This window comes from Entelurus aequoreus, linkage group LG25 (assembly GCF_033978785.1).
Source record: "Entelurus aequoreus isolate RoL-2023_Sb linkage group LG25, RoL_Eaeq_v1.1, whole genome shotgun sequence".
Taxonomy (NCBI): domain Eukaryota; kingdom Metazoa; phylum Chordata; class Actinopteri; order Syngnathiformes; family Syngnathidae; genus Entelurus; species Entelurus aequoreus.
The window spans coordinates 21,829,360-21,844,319 of record NC_084755.1 but is presented as its reverse complement, the minus strand read 5'-3'; the positions used below and the strand labels follow the sequence as shown (position 1 = coordinate 21,844,319).

Here is a 14,960-nt window from a genome sequence, read left to right as displayed (position 1 = left end):
GAAGAAAGAAGTATTTTTCCATATATTAGTCGCACCGGACTATAAGCCGCAGATGTGAAAAGAGTTATTTACACAGAAATATTATGTAAATGCTTATTTACATACCTTAATTGTTTCCAAACAGTGTCTGTAAAACAGCAGTAAAACGGCTGATGAAACAAAACAGAAGTCATCGTCATGGACCAAGTAGCTGCGGAAGCTAGCTCTCTAATCAGCTAAACCGACTCAATAACTCCACGGTGACATTTTGGTGAATTTACTGAGGAATTAGTAAAACTGGAACAATACAAAAAGAATGCCATTTTAAGTTAATACTACTAACACAGACAATAGTAAACGTGTTAGCATATTAGCTCATGCTAACAACGCTAGCATCATTGGCAAGGCAAGGCAAGGCAACTTTATTTATATAGCACGTTTACAACAATTTTAAAATTGGACCAAAGTGCTTTACAGGTTAAAAAGCATAAACATTATATTACGATAGCACGTGCAAATATGCATGAAAACACTCCTACAGACATCACACTTTGGATGGTTTAGTAAGTATAAACAGTTCTAGTTAAAACTTATAAACGTTGCTTGGAGTGATGAATGAAGAATCCATAGTGGAACGCTATGCATGGCTGGAAGACAAACACGGTTAAAAAAAAAAAGGCACTGCCGTAAATGGAAAAACACCTGCAGTGGGCGAACTCATCCATAAGACGACACAGCACAAGCAATAAAACGCTTTCAATGTGTATTTTAAACTATTTTCATTATGGCTGTTATCTGAGAAAAAAATCCATAAATGGACTGCACCGTCTTATAAGCCGCAGGATTCAAACTGTAAAAAAAAAAAGTTCAGTTAAAGTTAAAGTACCAATGATTGTCACACACACACTAGGTAGCGGTTCATAGTCCGGAATTTACGGTAGTTTACATTATGAGCGATAAAGAAATATATAAAAGAATAAACTTCCTTGCACTTTCATCTCCTAGACATCATAGCCTGTGTTTCCTCATGCTCTTTCAGCCTTTCCTTAAGCATCTTGAGGAAAACATCAGTAGAAGAGGATGCACAATAGAGTAATAGGAGCTCACCGTCTTTTTCTCTTGTTTTGACTCAGTCGTTCTCCTCTCGAGGGTGCATCTCGCTTGGTGTGTCACATTTTGCGCCAGTCAATTTGGCTGTTAAGGTCTATACTTTTCTTACATTCCCATCATATGTAGATGTATGCAGGTTAACTACTTCTGTACCTGCAACAATGCATCTGACAGACATTTGTTTAATCCTTCAAATTATGCGCGAAAATCAGAATCAGAATCAGAAGTACTTTATTAATCCCCGAGGGGAAATTAAGATTTTCAGCACAATCCCATTCAAGAGCAGACAAACATTACAGGGAGACAGAACAGGATCGCTGATGGGTCTGCCAACTTCCAGTGCCCCTTACAAAAAAGGTGAGAAACAGGTAAACGCTGGGGAGGGGGGGTGAATAAAAAGAAAAAATAGTCAGTCTAAGCCTTGGCCCCTGGAGAGGGGGTCCAGACTAAGGCCAAAGAAGAAGAAAAAACAACCTCATAGCCATAGCACACATGTGTGTAAGAGGGAAACATCAAAGAACACAAAGGACATTAAAGGCTTACTGAAATGCGATTTTCTTATTTAAACGGGGATAACAGGTCCATTCTATGTGTCATACTTGATCATTTCGCGATATTGCCATATTTTTGCTGAAAGGATATAGTAGAGAACATCGACGATATATTTCGCAACTTTTGGTCGCTGATAAAAAAGCCTTGCCTGTACCGGAAGTAGCAGATGATATGCGCGTGACATCACAGGTTGTAGAGCTCCTCGCATCTGCACATTGTTTACAATCATGGCCACCAGCAGCAAGAGTGATTCGGACCGAGAAAGTGACGATTTCCCCATTAATTTGAGCGAGGATAAAAGATTTGTGGATGAGGAAAGTGAGAGTGAAGGACTAGAGGGCAGTGGAAGCGATTCAGATAGGGAAGATGCTGTGAGAGGCGGGTGGGACCTGATATTCAGCTAGGAATTACTAAAACAGTAAATAAACACAACACATATATATACTCTATTAGCCACAACACAACCAGGCTTATATTTAATATGCCACAAATTAATCCTGCATAACAAACACCTCCCCCCTCCAGTCCATATAACCCGCCAATACAAATCAAACACCCGCACAACACACTCAATCCCACAGCCCAAAGTACCGTTCACCTCCCCAAAGTTCATACAGCACATATATTTCCCCAAACTCCCCAAAGTTACGTACGTGACATGCACATAGCGGCACGCACGTACGGGCAAGAGATCAAATGTTTGGAAGCCGCAGCTGCGTACTGCGTTACACATACAAATTAAACAAAATGCTTATGGCAACATTCTGGTTGCGTACTCACGGTACCGCGTCTGCGTATCCAACTCAAAGTCCACCTGGTATGAGTCTCTGTTGTCCCAGTTCTCCACAGGCCAATGGTAAAGCTTGACTGTCATCTTTCGGGAATGTAAACAATGAAACACCGGCTACGTGTTTGTGTTGCTGCAGCCCGCCGCTAATACACCGCTTCCCACCTACAGCTTTCTTCTTTGCTGTCTCCATTGTTCATTGAACAAATTGCAAAAGATTCACCAACACAGATGTCCAGAATACTGAGGAATTATGCGATGAAAACAGACGACTTAATAGCTGGCCACAATGCTGTCCCAAAATGTCCTCTACAATCCGCGACGTCACGCGCAGGTGTCATCATACCGAGACGTTTTCAGCAGGATATTTCGCACGAAATGTAAAATTGCACTTTAGTAATCTAACCCGGCCATATTGGCATGTGTTGCAATGTTAAGATTTCATCATTGATATATAAACTATCAGACTGCGTGGTCGGTAGTAGTGGGTTTCAGTAGGCCTTTAAAGACATTAAAAGAGCAGAGCTGATGCAACCATCTGCCACTCCAGCAGTGCCATTTCTACATACAGCTACAAAAGTAAAACAAAAACTAAAAATTATAATTAACCAATAATATATATTGCACACACATGATTGCACCATGCATAGACAAGCAACCAAACAAAAACATAATTTCAGCACCCATATACACTGTGGTGGCCTCTGCGGTGTTCCACGCCATCGTCTGCTGGGGTGGGGGGAGCATGGCCAGACAAAGCAACCAAGAGAGCCGACTCCACCCTCGGCCGCCCACTAACTCTCAGTCTGTGTCCAGTCTGCATGGATGAGCGAGGATGCGGAGACCAAGGTGTCCTTAGATACAGGCCTGGCCCTAACCAATCTGGCGCCCTAGGCAAGATTTTAGGTGGCGCCCCCCCCACATCGGCAGTGAAGTGTATATACTCACAAGAAACCGAATAGCTTTGTCTTTGACCTTTTTTTTTACTTAAAGAAAGCAAATTAACATATTATATGAGAATGTTATGCTATGATTATCTTTAACCGAATCACAGCAGTGCTCAAATTAATGATGTAACAAATAATATTTCTATTAAATAGGCTTTACTTTGCATTTTAATTAACGTGGGATTATTTTTTGTATTTAGAAATAATAGTACCAACTTTTTTTTTTTTTCTCCAACATTTGTGGCACTGGCGTGGCGCCCCCTGATGGACGGCGCCCTTAGCATTTGCCTATACGGCCTATGCCACGGGCCCGGCCCTGCTTAGATAACATAATAAATGATATGTATATAATAATATAATATAATAAATAATAATAATAATAATAAATCATATATAATATAATAAATAAATAACATGAATTGGGATAGGAGAGAAATAGTGCTTTCAGAAATGGAGACGAGGCACTCTACAAGGTGTCAAGAATCCGTTTGAACAAAGGCATTAGGAGGGCTGAAGCGACATACAAGCAGAAGATTGAGGGTCACTTCAGCAGTAATAACACAAGGCAGATGTGGCAAGGGGTCCAACACATCACCAACTACAAAACCAGCAACCGCGCCGCAGCCAGCGGGGTCGCTTCATCAGTTGAGGAGTTAAACCACTTCTTCACTCGTTTTGAGGTGGAGACACCGGAGGCCTCACCACAGCCACCAGTGCACGGCAGCGACATCGTCACGGTGCAGGTGCAGGAGGTCAGGCGCACACTGCAAGCTGTAAACCCAAGGAAAGCGGCGGGACCAGATGGCGTGACAGGAAGGGTTCTGAAGGACTGTGCGGACCAACTGGCGAATGTCTTTACTAAGATATTCAACCAGTCCCTATCACAGGGTGTGATTCCACCTTGCCTAAGTCCTCCACAATAATCCCCCTGCCAAAGAAGGTAAACGCCAGCAGCCCAAATGACTACCGGCCAGTAGCTCTTACACCAACCATCATGAAGTGTTTTGAGAAACTGGTCCGAAGCCATATCACCGCTATCATACCACCTACACTCGACCCTCACTAGTTTGCATATAGAGCAAACCGATCTACAGAGGATGTCATAGCAACAGTTCTCCATTCCACACTTACACATCTGTAAAAGCCAAGGAGCTTTGTCAGGCTGCTCTTCATTGACTTCAGTAGTGCCTTTAACACTATTCTGTCGAGCAGACTGATTCCCAAGCTGCTGGAGTTAGGCCTGTCTCAACAGATCTGTTGCTGGATCAAGGACTTTCTAACGGACCGCCCTCAGAGAGAGTGAAGGTCGGACACCATCTTTCCTCAACCCTCAGCGTCAGCACCGGTGTCCCACAGGGCTGTATTTTGACCCCCTTGCTTTTCAGTCTTTACACCTATGACTGTATTCCCATCCATCCTAGCAATTCCATCATCAAATTTGCGGATGATACTACAGTGGTGGGGCTCATCACAGAAGGGGACAAGACTGCCTATAGAGAAGAGGTGAAGGCACTGTCAGACCACTGTGCCAAAAACAACCTCATTCTCCATCCCACAAAGACCAAGGAGCTGATTTCAGGAAAAAAATCACTGAGCCCATCCAGCCCATCTACATCATGGGAGAGGAGATGGAAAGGGTCTCAGAGTGCAAGTTCCTGGGCGTGAGTGAACATCTCAAGCAACATTATATGGAAAAGCAACACCACTGCACTCCAGAAAAAAGGTCAGCAAAGACTGTATTTTCTGAGAAGGCTGAGGAAAATAGATCTGGCTGATAACCTGCTCCTGTCCTTCTATCGCTGCTCCGTTGAGTCAATACTGACCAACGGCATCTTCGTGTGGTTTTCTAGCTGCACGGTGGCAGAGAGAAAGAGATTACAGGGGGTCATAAACATGGTCCAGAGGATCACTGCATGTCCTCTTACATCTCTAGAGGACCTGTATAAGAGACACTGCAACAGGAGAGCAAACAGCATCCTCAGGGACTCATCCCACCCATGTCACCACTGGCTTGAACTCTTGCCCTCAGGGAGGCGCTATAAGACCATCAAAGCAAGGACAAATAGATTGAAAAACAGTTTCTATCCTAGAGCTGTTATTGCCCTAAACTCTTCATGTACCTGAACACTCACCAATTTATTAACTTGCTTACCTCTGATAGAGATCTACTGTACATTATGTTTTTAACATTTTTATTATGTTTTTTAATTTTAAATTGTTTTATTATTGTTTGTTGTCTTAAGACTATTTTATGTCAGTTTTTTTAAAAGCACTGAGCTGGATTGCTGTCCAATTTCGTTGTTTCCATACAATGACAATAAAGGTATTCCGATTCTGAGATGCAACCACAACACAAACTATGCAGTATGAAATTGCCTCCAGTCTTCTATAAGTGACGTCAGTGCTGAAAGTTGTCAGAAAACAATCCTAAAATCACTACTGAGTGTATTTTTTACCTCCCAAACAAATGACTTCATGCAGCTAAAAAGCAGGAAGTTGATTGCTGTTGTTTGTTTCCCACGTCCACAGTCCAGCAGTGTCCTGACCCGGGCGAGGTTGTCAACGGAGCGCGCTCAGTGCGCCCCGAAGCCGGCTTTGCAGTCGGAACCGTCGTCCGTTTCTCCTGTAACCAAGGTTACCAACTCGAGGGTCCCAGCCAAATCTCCTGCCACGGACGAGACACCGGTACCCCCAAATGGAGCGACCACAGCCCTAAGTGTGTCTGTAAGTTGTCATTCCTGCAGTTTGTCCACGTTGTGCATCTGTAGAAATAAACTCCAATGACCGTCCTCAATGTGTCCAGTAAAATACGACCCGTGCCCGAACCCTGGCGTCCCGGACAATGGCTACCAAACGTTGTACAAGCACAGCTACCAGGCAGGAGAAAATCTGCGCTTCTTCTGTTATGAAGGCTACGAGCTCATCGGTGAGGTGATTATTTCCTGTGTTCCTGGACATCCGTCTCAGTGGAACAGCCCACCACCCTTTTGCAAAGGTAACGATCCCCCCACTCGCATCGTTCTGCACTGCTCTGGAAACGCAACAATGTTTACTCTTTGGGATATTATCTTGGTAAAATGTTGAAAAATTGCAGAAAATAACACGTTGACCTGGCTTGTTTATTTTAACACAGTGGCCTATGAGGAGCTTCTGGATGATCACAAATTAGAAGGTGAGTACTGTATAATTCTTTCTTTGATCCCTTTGACTCATTATTTATTCTGTAACATTTCATTTTCCAATGGTTGTTATTTCCAAATAGTGAAAACCCATTATTAGGGCTGTCAAAATGAACGCAGCAATGTAGATTAATCCATCGTCTTAATTTATCTGAAGCAAGATGTCAACGCAATTAACCCATCTGCAGTGCAAAATGACCCAAAAGTCCTGGAACATCCCTGGCAAAGCATTTGTCCAAGTAGTTTTTTTTAATTACTTTATTGCAATGGATTCACAAAATGTTACAATATCTTATCCTTTAACATTGCTTCTTTTTTTACAAAAAAAAAAATCATAATTACAGCAGGGAAATGATTCAAATGGCCCCATTCCTGGGTAGATCTCGCATAAGAGGAAGGGGGGGGGGGTTTAATCATTTTGCAATGCAGTCTGCTGAAAATGATGGAAAGCGCCATTCTACATAGCAACTGACGCTGTGGTCAAAGTTGGAATTGCCACCAAACACATGTTAAGATATTCAACACTCTACTGCCATCTAATGGCTAAAAGGGATAGTGCAACCCCCAATTTGTCACGTTTCATGTTTCAGGAAAAATTGCAACAAATGTGGCCTTACGAATTCCTTTCTATTGTACAGTAAATTTCATTTATTTAAAAAAATAGAGAAAAATGGCAATATCTTGTCTTTTAACATTGCTTCTTTTGTCTTTTTTTGAATAAACAATAATTACAATGAATTTTATATATTAAAAAAATAAACAAATATATTAGAAATGGCAGAACTACAAAAATATTATTACTTTATTGCAATGCTTTCACAAAAGTATATAATATCTTGTCCATGCAAACTTTGCACAAAAAGACCCCGAGGTCGGTAACAGAACCCAGGACCTTCTTGGTGTGAGGCACGAACGCTTACCACTGGTCCACCGTACTGCCCTGAATTTCATATTAAAAATTTAACAAAAATAAGAGAAAAAAAGAAACAATGGTAGAACTACAAAAAATTATAGTACAAAAACAAACAAAAAACACTCCCATGCATACATATACAGAAAAACATAAAAATGGTTTGCTTACTTATACTTATCCAAGTACAGTTCTTTCTCGTTTATTGCTGTTAATTGGTTCCAAACATGACCACAATAAACGCATTTCCGCAAAGTAGGAATCAATAATTATGAATCCAATCTTTTCATAGCATGAAAAAACAGTTCCAGGCTTTCTAAATACAGTTTTCAACATTATGAAAGCATTATTAACTAACACCCTTTGGTCTTCTTTAGTGGCCAATACGACTGTAGTATTTATATGTTTTAGTTTATTTAGACATTTTTATGCTTGGAAATGCTTTATTTGGGACCAAAACATTGACGAATATGCTTTAAAAAAAACATAATGCGATGTTTGAAGCGCAATGTGGCAAGGGACGACTGTATCAGATGATATATTACATTTGTGGTGTCAAGTCAATAACAAAAAAATACATCAGTTGGTTGCCTACAGCCACAGCCTTGTTTATCTCTATATTACAGCGTCCCAATCGTTTGAGCCCTCCCACCAGATCCTAAGTGAGAACATTGCTTTGGCAATAATTCTGCCCATCATCCTGGTCATCCTCCTGATTGGCGGCATTTACATGTACTATACAAAGTAAGTACTGCGAACACAATGGATTAGATTTTATATCGCGCTTTTCTATTGTTAGATACTCAAAGCGCTCACAGGGGAAGTGGGAACCCATCATTCATTCACACCTGGTGGTGGTAAGCTACATTTGTAGCCACAGCTGCCCTGGGGTAGACTGACGGAAGCGAGGCTGCCAGTTTGCGCCTACGGCCCCTCCGACCACCACCTATCATTCATTCATCATTCATTCACCAGTGTGAGTGGCACTGGGGGCAAGGGTGAAGTGTCCTGCCCAAGGACACAACGGCAGCGACTTGGATGTCAAGAGGTGGGGAGCGAACCTGCAACCCTCCGGTCTCTGGCACGGCCGCTCTACCCACTACGCCATACCATACAACATTGTTCGCATGCTACGGTACTATAAGTGGGACTAGCTGCCATTTTTCTTTGCTCCCTCGCAGCATCTGCAGACTAGAATGGAAGCCACTCTTCTGGAAGTCTCTTTCTCACACACACTCCTACAGTCCCATCACAGTCGAGTCCGATTTCAACAACCCGCTGTATGAGGCAGGGGTAAGGAATCCTTTAGTTTCCCTTTATGTGTCATATTATATACCGTATTTTTCCGACTACAAGGCGCACTTAAAATCCTTTCATTTTCTCAAAACTCAACAGTGCGCCTTATAACCCAGTGCGCCTAATGTACGGAATCATTTTGGTTGTGCTTACCGACCTCGAAGCTATTTTATTTGGTACATGGTGAAATGATAAGTGTGACCAGTAGATGGCAGTCACACATAAGAGATATGTGTAGACTGCAATATGATGGCAGTCACACATAAGAGATACGTCTAGACTGCAATATGACTCAAGTAAACAACACCAACATTTTATATGTTCCATTGAAAATATAGAACATTACACATGGTTCTCAAAAATGTATCAAAATGTTTTAGTACGACTTTGGTAAGCTATGAAGCCGCTCCGCTTGATGGATAGTACTGTGCTTCAACATATGAGTATTATTATGGTGTGTGTATAAGGTAAAACATATTATCTGGCGTTTTGTTTCGCAATATTATGCAAAAGCAACTTTTCTTACCTTCTGGTACCTGCTGATCTGTATTTGGGATCTGCATAAGTCCACAACATTTGCACGCGTCCATCTTTGTAGTCAATAAGCTTCTTCTTTTTCTCTATCTTCTTGTTATGGGACATTCATCCTCCGCTGTTGCCATTTCTAAGATAAAGTAGCGTAAAGTTCTTACTTATATCTGTCAGTAAACTCCCCATGAAAGCACTAAAACATACCGGTGTAGTGAGTTAACATTATTCACCCAAGGAACTTTAGTTATTAGAGTTCCGGTGGGACGTTTTTTTCGGGACACATTTCCGGCTGTTAATGCACTAGTGAGCCACGGATGAGGAGATGCTGCTTCGTTATTGATTTAAGGAAAGTCTGAATGTCATTAAAACAGTTAGCGCCATCTTATGACACTTCTTCCACACCCGTCCTTGCACGCTACACCGCTACAACAAAGATGACGGTGAGCCACGTAAATAAGACCGCCCACAAAACGGCGCTTCCTGAAGCGACTGTCAGAAAGCGACTTGAAGATGATCTGTAAAACATAATCGATGCAACATTTTGACCTAAGAACCACCATTACATGTTATGTTGACCACAAGGAAGTGTTTTCCATTTAGAAAAAAATTATAATATGACCCCTTTAATGCGCCCTATAATCCAGTGCGCCTTTTGTATGAAAATAGACCTGACTAGACCCGCTCATCGGCAGTGCGCCTTATAATCCGGTGCGCCCTATGGTCCGGAAAATACGGTGCTTATCTGAATCTATACCTGATTGCTTCTTCTTTTTGACCACAGGATACACGGGAGTATGAAGTGTCCATTTAAGTTTGGTAAGACTGAACCATGATAATGACGAATTTATTTAATAGGGAAAAATGTTTTTATTACTAAAAGACCATCAAATCCGCCTTTTACTTTTTTTAATCATCTGCTTAGTTGAATTGTGTGAATGCTGAAAAGTATTTCTTCTTTCTGTTCCGCACTTTTTTGTGCACCGTCTTTTCCCACAGTTTCAAGTTCAAGTATCAAAACATTCGGCTCAGACAGGACCCGTTAGCTACCTTTATTTTTTTTTTACTTTCCAAGTTTTCCAGGACATTTTTCCCATTGAAAAGAGTCAAACCAACAATTTTTCCAGTTCCACAAAATTCCCGGTTTTCCCGGAATTCCCTTTTTTTATTTCGACTCCTTCCCCGTAATTCTTCAACCGATGTCAGCTGTTCCACCTACAAAACATTCCTCTAAGTCAGCCAATTGCGCTATCTATTTTTTTTTTTTTAAAGAAAAATTCCCAGTTTTTCAATAGGCTATTCCCGCTTTTCCGTAACTGTTTAAAATTGTTACCACTTCCACATTTCTCAACGGATTTAAACGGTGCCAACACAAACCTATTCAGCGCCTTCACGGAAATTGTGCTATTTTCCACATTCCCGAATTTCCTGCTTATAACACTTATTCTTTATTAAAAACTGTTACTACTTTCACATTTCCCAGGCAATTTTCCACCATACATGCGAACTGTTAGCATGCTAACATTAGCTTTTCAAACCAGGTTGTGCATTTCAGCATTCGCACGCTTATTTTTTGTGCACCGTCTTTTCCCACAGTTTCAAGTTCAAGTATCAAAACGTTCGGCTCAGTCAGGACACGTTAGCGACCTTTTTTTTTTTTTTTTTACTTTCCACGTTTCCCGGGACATTTTTCCCATTGAAAACAGTCAAACCAACAACTTTTCCAGTTCCACAAAATTCCTGGTTTTCCCGGAATTCCCTTTTTTCAATTACTGAATGTCCACCTTTTTTTATTTCGACTACTTCTCCCAAGTTTTTCAACCGATGTACAAATTGTGTTAGATGTAAATATAAACGGAATACAATGATTTGCAAATCCTTTTCAACCCATATTCAATTGAATGCACTACAAAGACAAGATATTTGATGTTCAAACTCATAAACTTTTTTTTTTTTTTTTGTAAATAATAATTAACTTAGAATTTCATGGCTGCAACACGTGCCAAAGTAGTTAGGAAAGGGCATGTTCACCACTGTGTTACATGGCCTTTCCTTTTAACAACACTCCGTAAACGTTTGGGAACTGAGGAGACACATTTTTTAAGCTTCTCAGGTGGAATTCTTTCCCATTCTTGCTTGATGTACAGCTTAAGTTGTTCAACAGTCCGGGGGTCTCCGTTGTGGTATTTTAGGCTTTATAATGCGCCACACATTTTTAATGGGAGACAGGTCTGGACTACAGGCAGGCCAGTCTAGTACTTGCACTCTTTTACTATGAAGCCACGTTGATGTAACACGTGGCTTGGCATTGTCTTGCTGAAATAAGCAGGGGCGTCCATGGTAACGTTGCTTGGATGGCAACATATGTTGCTCCAAAACCTGTATGTACCTTTCAGCATTAATGGGGCCTTCACAGATGTGTAAGTTACCCATGTCTTGGGCACTAATACACCCCCATACCATCACACATGCTGGCTTTTCAACTTTGCGCCTATAACAATCCAGATGGTTCTTTTCCTCTTTGGTCCGGAGGACACGACGTCCACAGTTTCCAAAAACAATTTGAAATGTGGACTCGTCTGACCACAGAACACTTTTCCACTTTGTATCAGTCCATCTTGGATGAGCTCAGGCCCAGCGAAGCCGACGGCGTTTCTGGGTGTTGTTGATAAACGGTTTTCGCCTTGCATAGGAGAGTTTTAACTTGCACTTACAGATGTAGCGACCAACTGTAGTTACTGACAGTGGGTTTCTGAAGTGTTCCTGAGCCCATGTGGTGATATCCTTTACACACTGATGTCGCTTGTTGATGCAGTACAGCCTGAGGGATCGAAGGTCACGGGCTTAGCTGCTTACGTGCAGTGATTTCTCCAGATTCTCTGAACCCTTTGATGATATTATGGACCGTAGATGGTGAAATCCCTAAATTCCTTGCAATAGCTGGTTGAGAAATGTTTTTCTTAACCTGTTCAACAATTTGCTCAAGCATTTGTTGACAAAGTGGTGACCCTCGCCCCATCCTTGTTTGTGAATGACTGAGCATTTCATGGAATCTACTTTTATACCCAATCATGGCACCCACCTGTTCCCAATTTGCCTGTTCACCTGTGGGATGTTCCAAATAAGTGTTTGATGAGCATTCCTCATCTTTATCAGTATTTATTGCCACCTTTCCCAACTTTTTTGTCACGTGTTGCTGGCATCAAATTCTAAAGTTAATGATTATTTGCAAAAAAAAAATGTTTATCAGTTTGAACATCAAATATGTTGTCTTTGTAGCATATTCAACTGAATATGGGTTGAAAATTATTTGCAAGTCATTGTATTCCCTTTATATTTACATCTAACACAATTTCCCAACTCATATGGAAACGGGGTTTGTAATGTTAGTTATGTAACTAGCATGCTAACATATTTTTAGTTATTTTTACCATCAAATTGGTACTTGACACATGCTAACTGTTAACATGCTAACTGGTTTAGCTAATTCTTCACATGTTTAGCTATTTTGCAGGCATACACCTCAGAGTCATATAACTTGGTACTTGACACATGCTAATTGTGTGTATACATGCTAACTGTTAGCATGCTAACTGTTAGCGTGCTAACGTTAGCTTTTCAACTCGGCTTGTGCATTTCAGCATTCACACGCAATATTTCCCCGAAATAGCATATTCTAGTTATGGAAGCGCTATTTTGATTTGGTGGATTCGACATCTCAGTCCGATTCTCCGCTACATTGGGACCGGTGCCTTACGAGGGGTAACAAATTGGACTTTAGGAAATAATAGAAGAATTGTTCTTCTTTTTTTTAGTTCTTTTTGAGGCCAAAACATTGAAGGAAGAAGTGCTTTTCTTTTTTTAGTTAAGTTATATCAAGGCCAAAACATTGAAGGAATTAGCAATAGCAACAACAAGCTCATTTTACACACGACCAAACAAAATGCACTTGAATGTTTATTTTTATGTGAAATGTTTGTAACTCACCATTTTCCCCCCCACTTTGTCTTTTTTTTGTGTGTGTAAAGTTCACACAAACACATTGAATGTAAATATGTGACTTGATATTGACTGAGGTTGGTATATATATATACAGTACTTGATTAAATATATATATATAAGTATATATATAAACCTCATATTTACACTTGGTCAGGGGAGGTTGTATATTTTCATTAAACAGATAATGAAATTTCAGTGCCAAAATATGAGAAGATAAATCAACGTCCTCAAGTGTTTCATCTGTTGTTGCGTAGTGTTTACAGACAGTGTTTATTTATTTATTTATTTGTTTGTTTTCTACAAAAGCATTATCACCTAGTGTCTCATGACATGTAGTACAAGAAAAAGCGAGGACATGAATGCCATTATGCTTATAGCATGCACTGATTGTAAATTATATTGCTTCTGCTCAATCTTGCCATGATCATCATAGTTATTGACATATCAGATTTGATGTTGTATGCACTATGTTGATGAAAAATTACGACCCTGGCTGTTCGCTGTAATGCATTATGTATTTATTTGAAAGGGATTACATGCGCGGCCAGTATTTGTCTCATTCGCCGCGCCGAATGCAAGGTCTCGGAGACTGTTGCTTAGTAGACTGAAGTATTTTCATCAGTAGCATTCCTTTGCTTCATATATGAGTACTTTCTTTTGAAGACAGTTATTTATTTGCTCAACTTGAAATAAAGTCTTTGTTGAATGGTGTCAAATGAGTGTCGTTTTTCCGTCTGTCTGTCCATCTGGAGCCGCAACTGGAGGTCTCCATCAGAGTGCCACCCAGGGGTGTTGCAGGCCATCTGTAGCTGTGGCGCTCTACTCCAGGATCAGCTCCAGCATGGGAATTCGGAAGTGTGGATGATCGGTTGGGGTTGTTTTTGAATCGGGTTAAAAGCTACTGGGATAGTTCCTTTCCCGTGGGTTCCCCTGACACCGACAGACTCACACACCCCACTCCGCAGCAGGCGCGCAAACCACGCCCACCTCCACAGCTACCGAGAAAATTAGTATAGTACCGCGATACTAATGAATCATATTCGGTACTATACCGCCTCTAAAAAGTACCGGTCATCCTGCCTTGACCTTGAAGTGCCATCCCATTCCTAACCCACAGGGTTCAATATGATGTCGGTCCACCTTTTGCAGCTATTACAGCTTCACCTCCTCTGGGAAGGCTGTCCACAAGGTTGCGGAGTGTGTTTATAGGAATGTTCGACCATTCTTCCAAAAGTGCAATGGTGTGGTCACACACTGATGTTGGTCGAGAAGGCCTGGCTCTCAGTCTCCGTTGTATTTCATCCCAAAGGTGTTCTGTCGGGTTCAGGTCAGGACTCTGTGCAGGCCAGTCATGTTCATCCACACCAGACTCTGTCATCCATGTCTTTATGGACTTTGCTTTGTGCACTGGTGCACAGTCATGTTGGAAGAGGAAGGGGCCCGCTCCAAACTGTTCCCACAAGGTTGGGAGCATGGAATTGTCCAAAATCTTTTGGTATCCTGGTGCATTCAAAATTCCTTTTGCTGGAACTAAGGGGCCAAGCCCAACTCCTGAAAAACAACTCCACACCATAATTCCTCCACCACCAAATTTCACACTCAGCACAATGCAGTCCGAAATGTACCGTTCTCCTGGTAACTTCCAAACCCAGACTGGTCCATCAGATTGC

At 41.3% G+C, this 14,960-nt stretch overlaps 1 protein-coding gene across 3 annotated transcripts in view; it reads left to right on the top strand.

Moving 5' to 3' along the window:
* The window catches only part of sez6l2 (seizure related 6 homolog (mouse)-like 2), a 46,228-nt gene extending 34,485 nt beyond the window's left edge, over nucleotides 1-11,743 (top strand). For all 3 annotated transcript variants that reach the window (XM_062037150.1, XM_062037152.1, XM_062037151.1), the window contains exons 14-19: nucleotides 5,905-6,099; nucleotides 6,179-6,370; nucleotides 6,509-6,547; nucleotides 8,091-8,208; nucleotides 8,646-8,757; nucleotides 10,073-11,743. In XM_062037150.1, coding sequence (XP_061893134.1) covers nucleotides 5,905-6,099; nucleotides 6,179-6,370; nucleotides 6,509-6,547; nucleotides 8,091-8,208; nucleotides 8,646-8,757; nucleotides 10,073-10,102 — 686 coding nt within the window. In that variant the 3' untranslated portion in view covers nucleotides 10,103-11,743. The remainder of the gene's footprint in view (nucleotides 1-5,904; nucleotides 6,100-6,178; nucleotides 6,371-6,508; nucleotides 6,548-8,090; nucleotides 8,209-8,645; nucleotides 8,758-10,072) is intronic.
* Nucleotides 11,744-14,960: the final 3,217 nt, after the last annotated feature.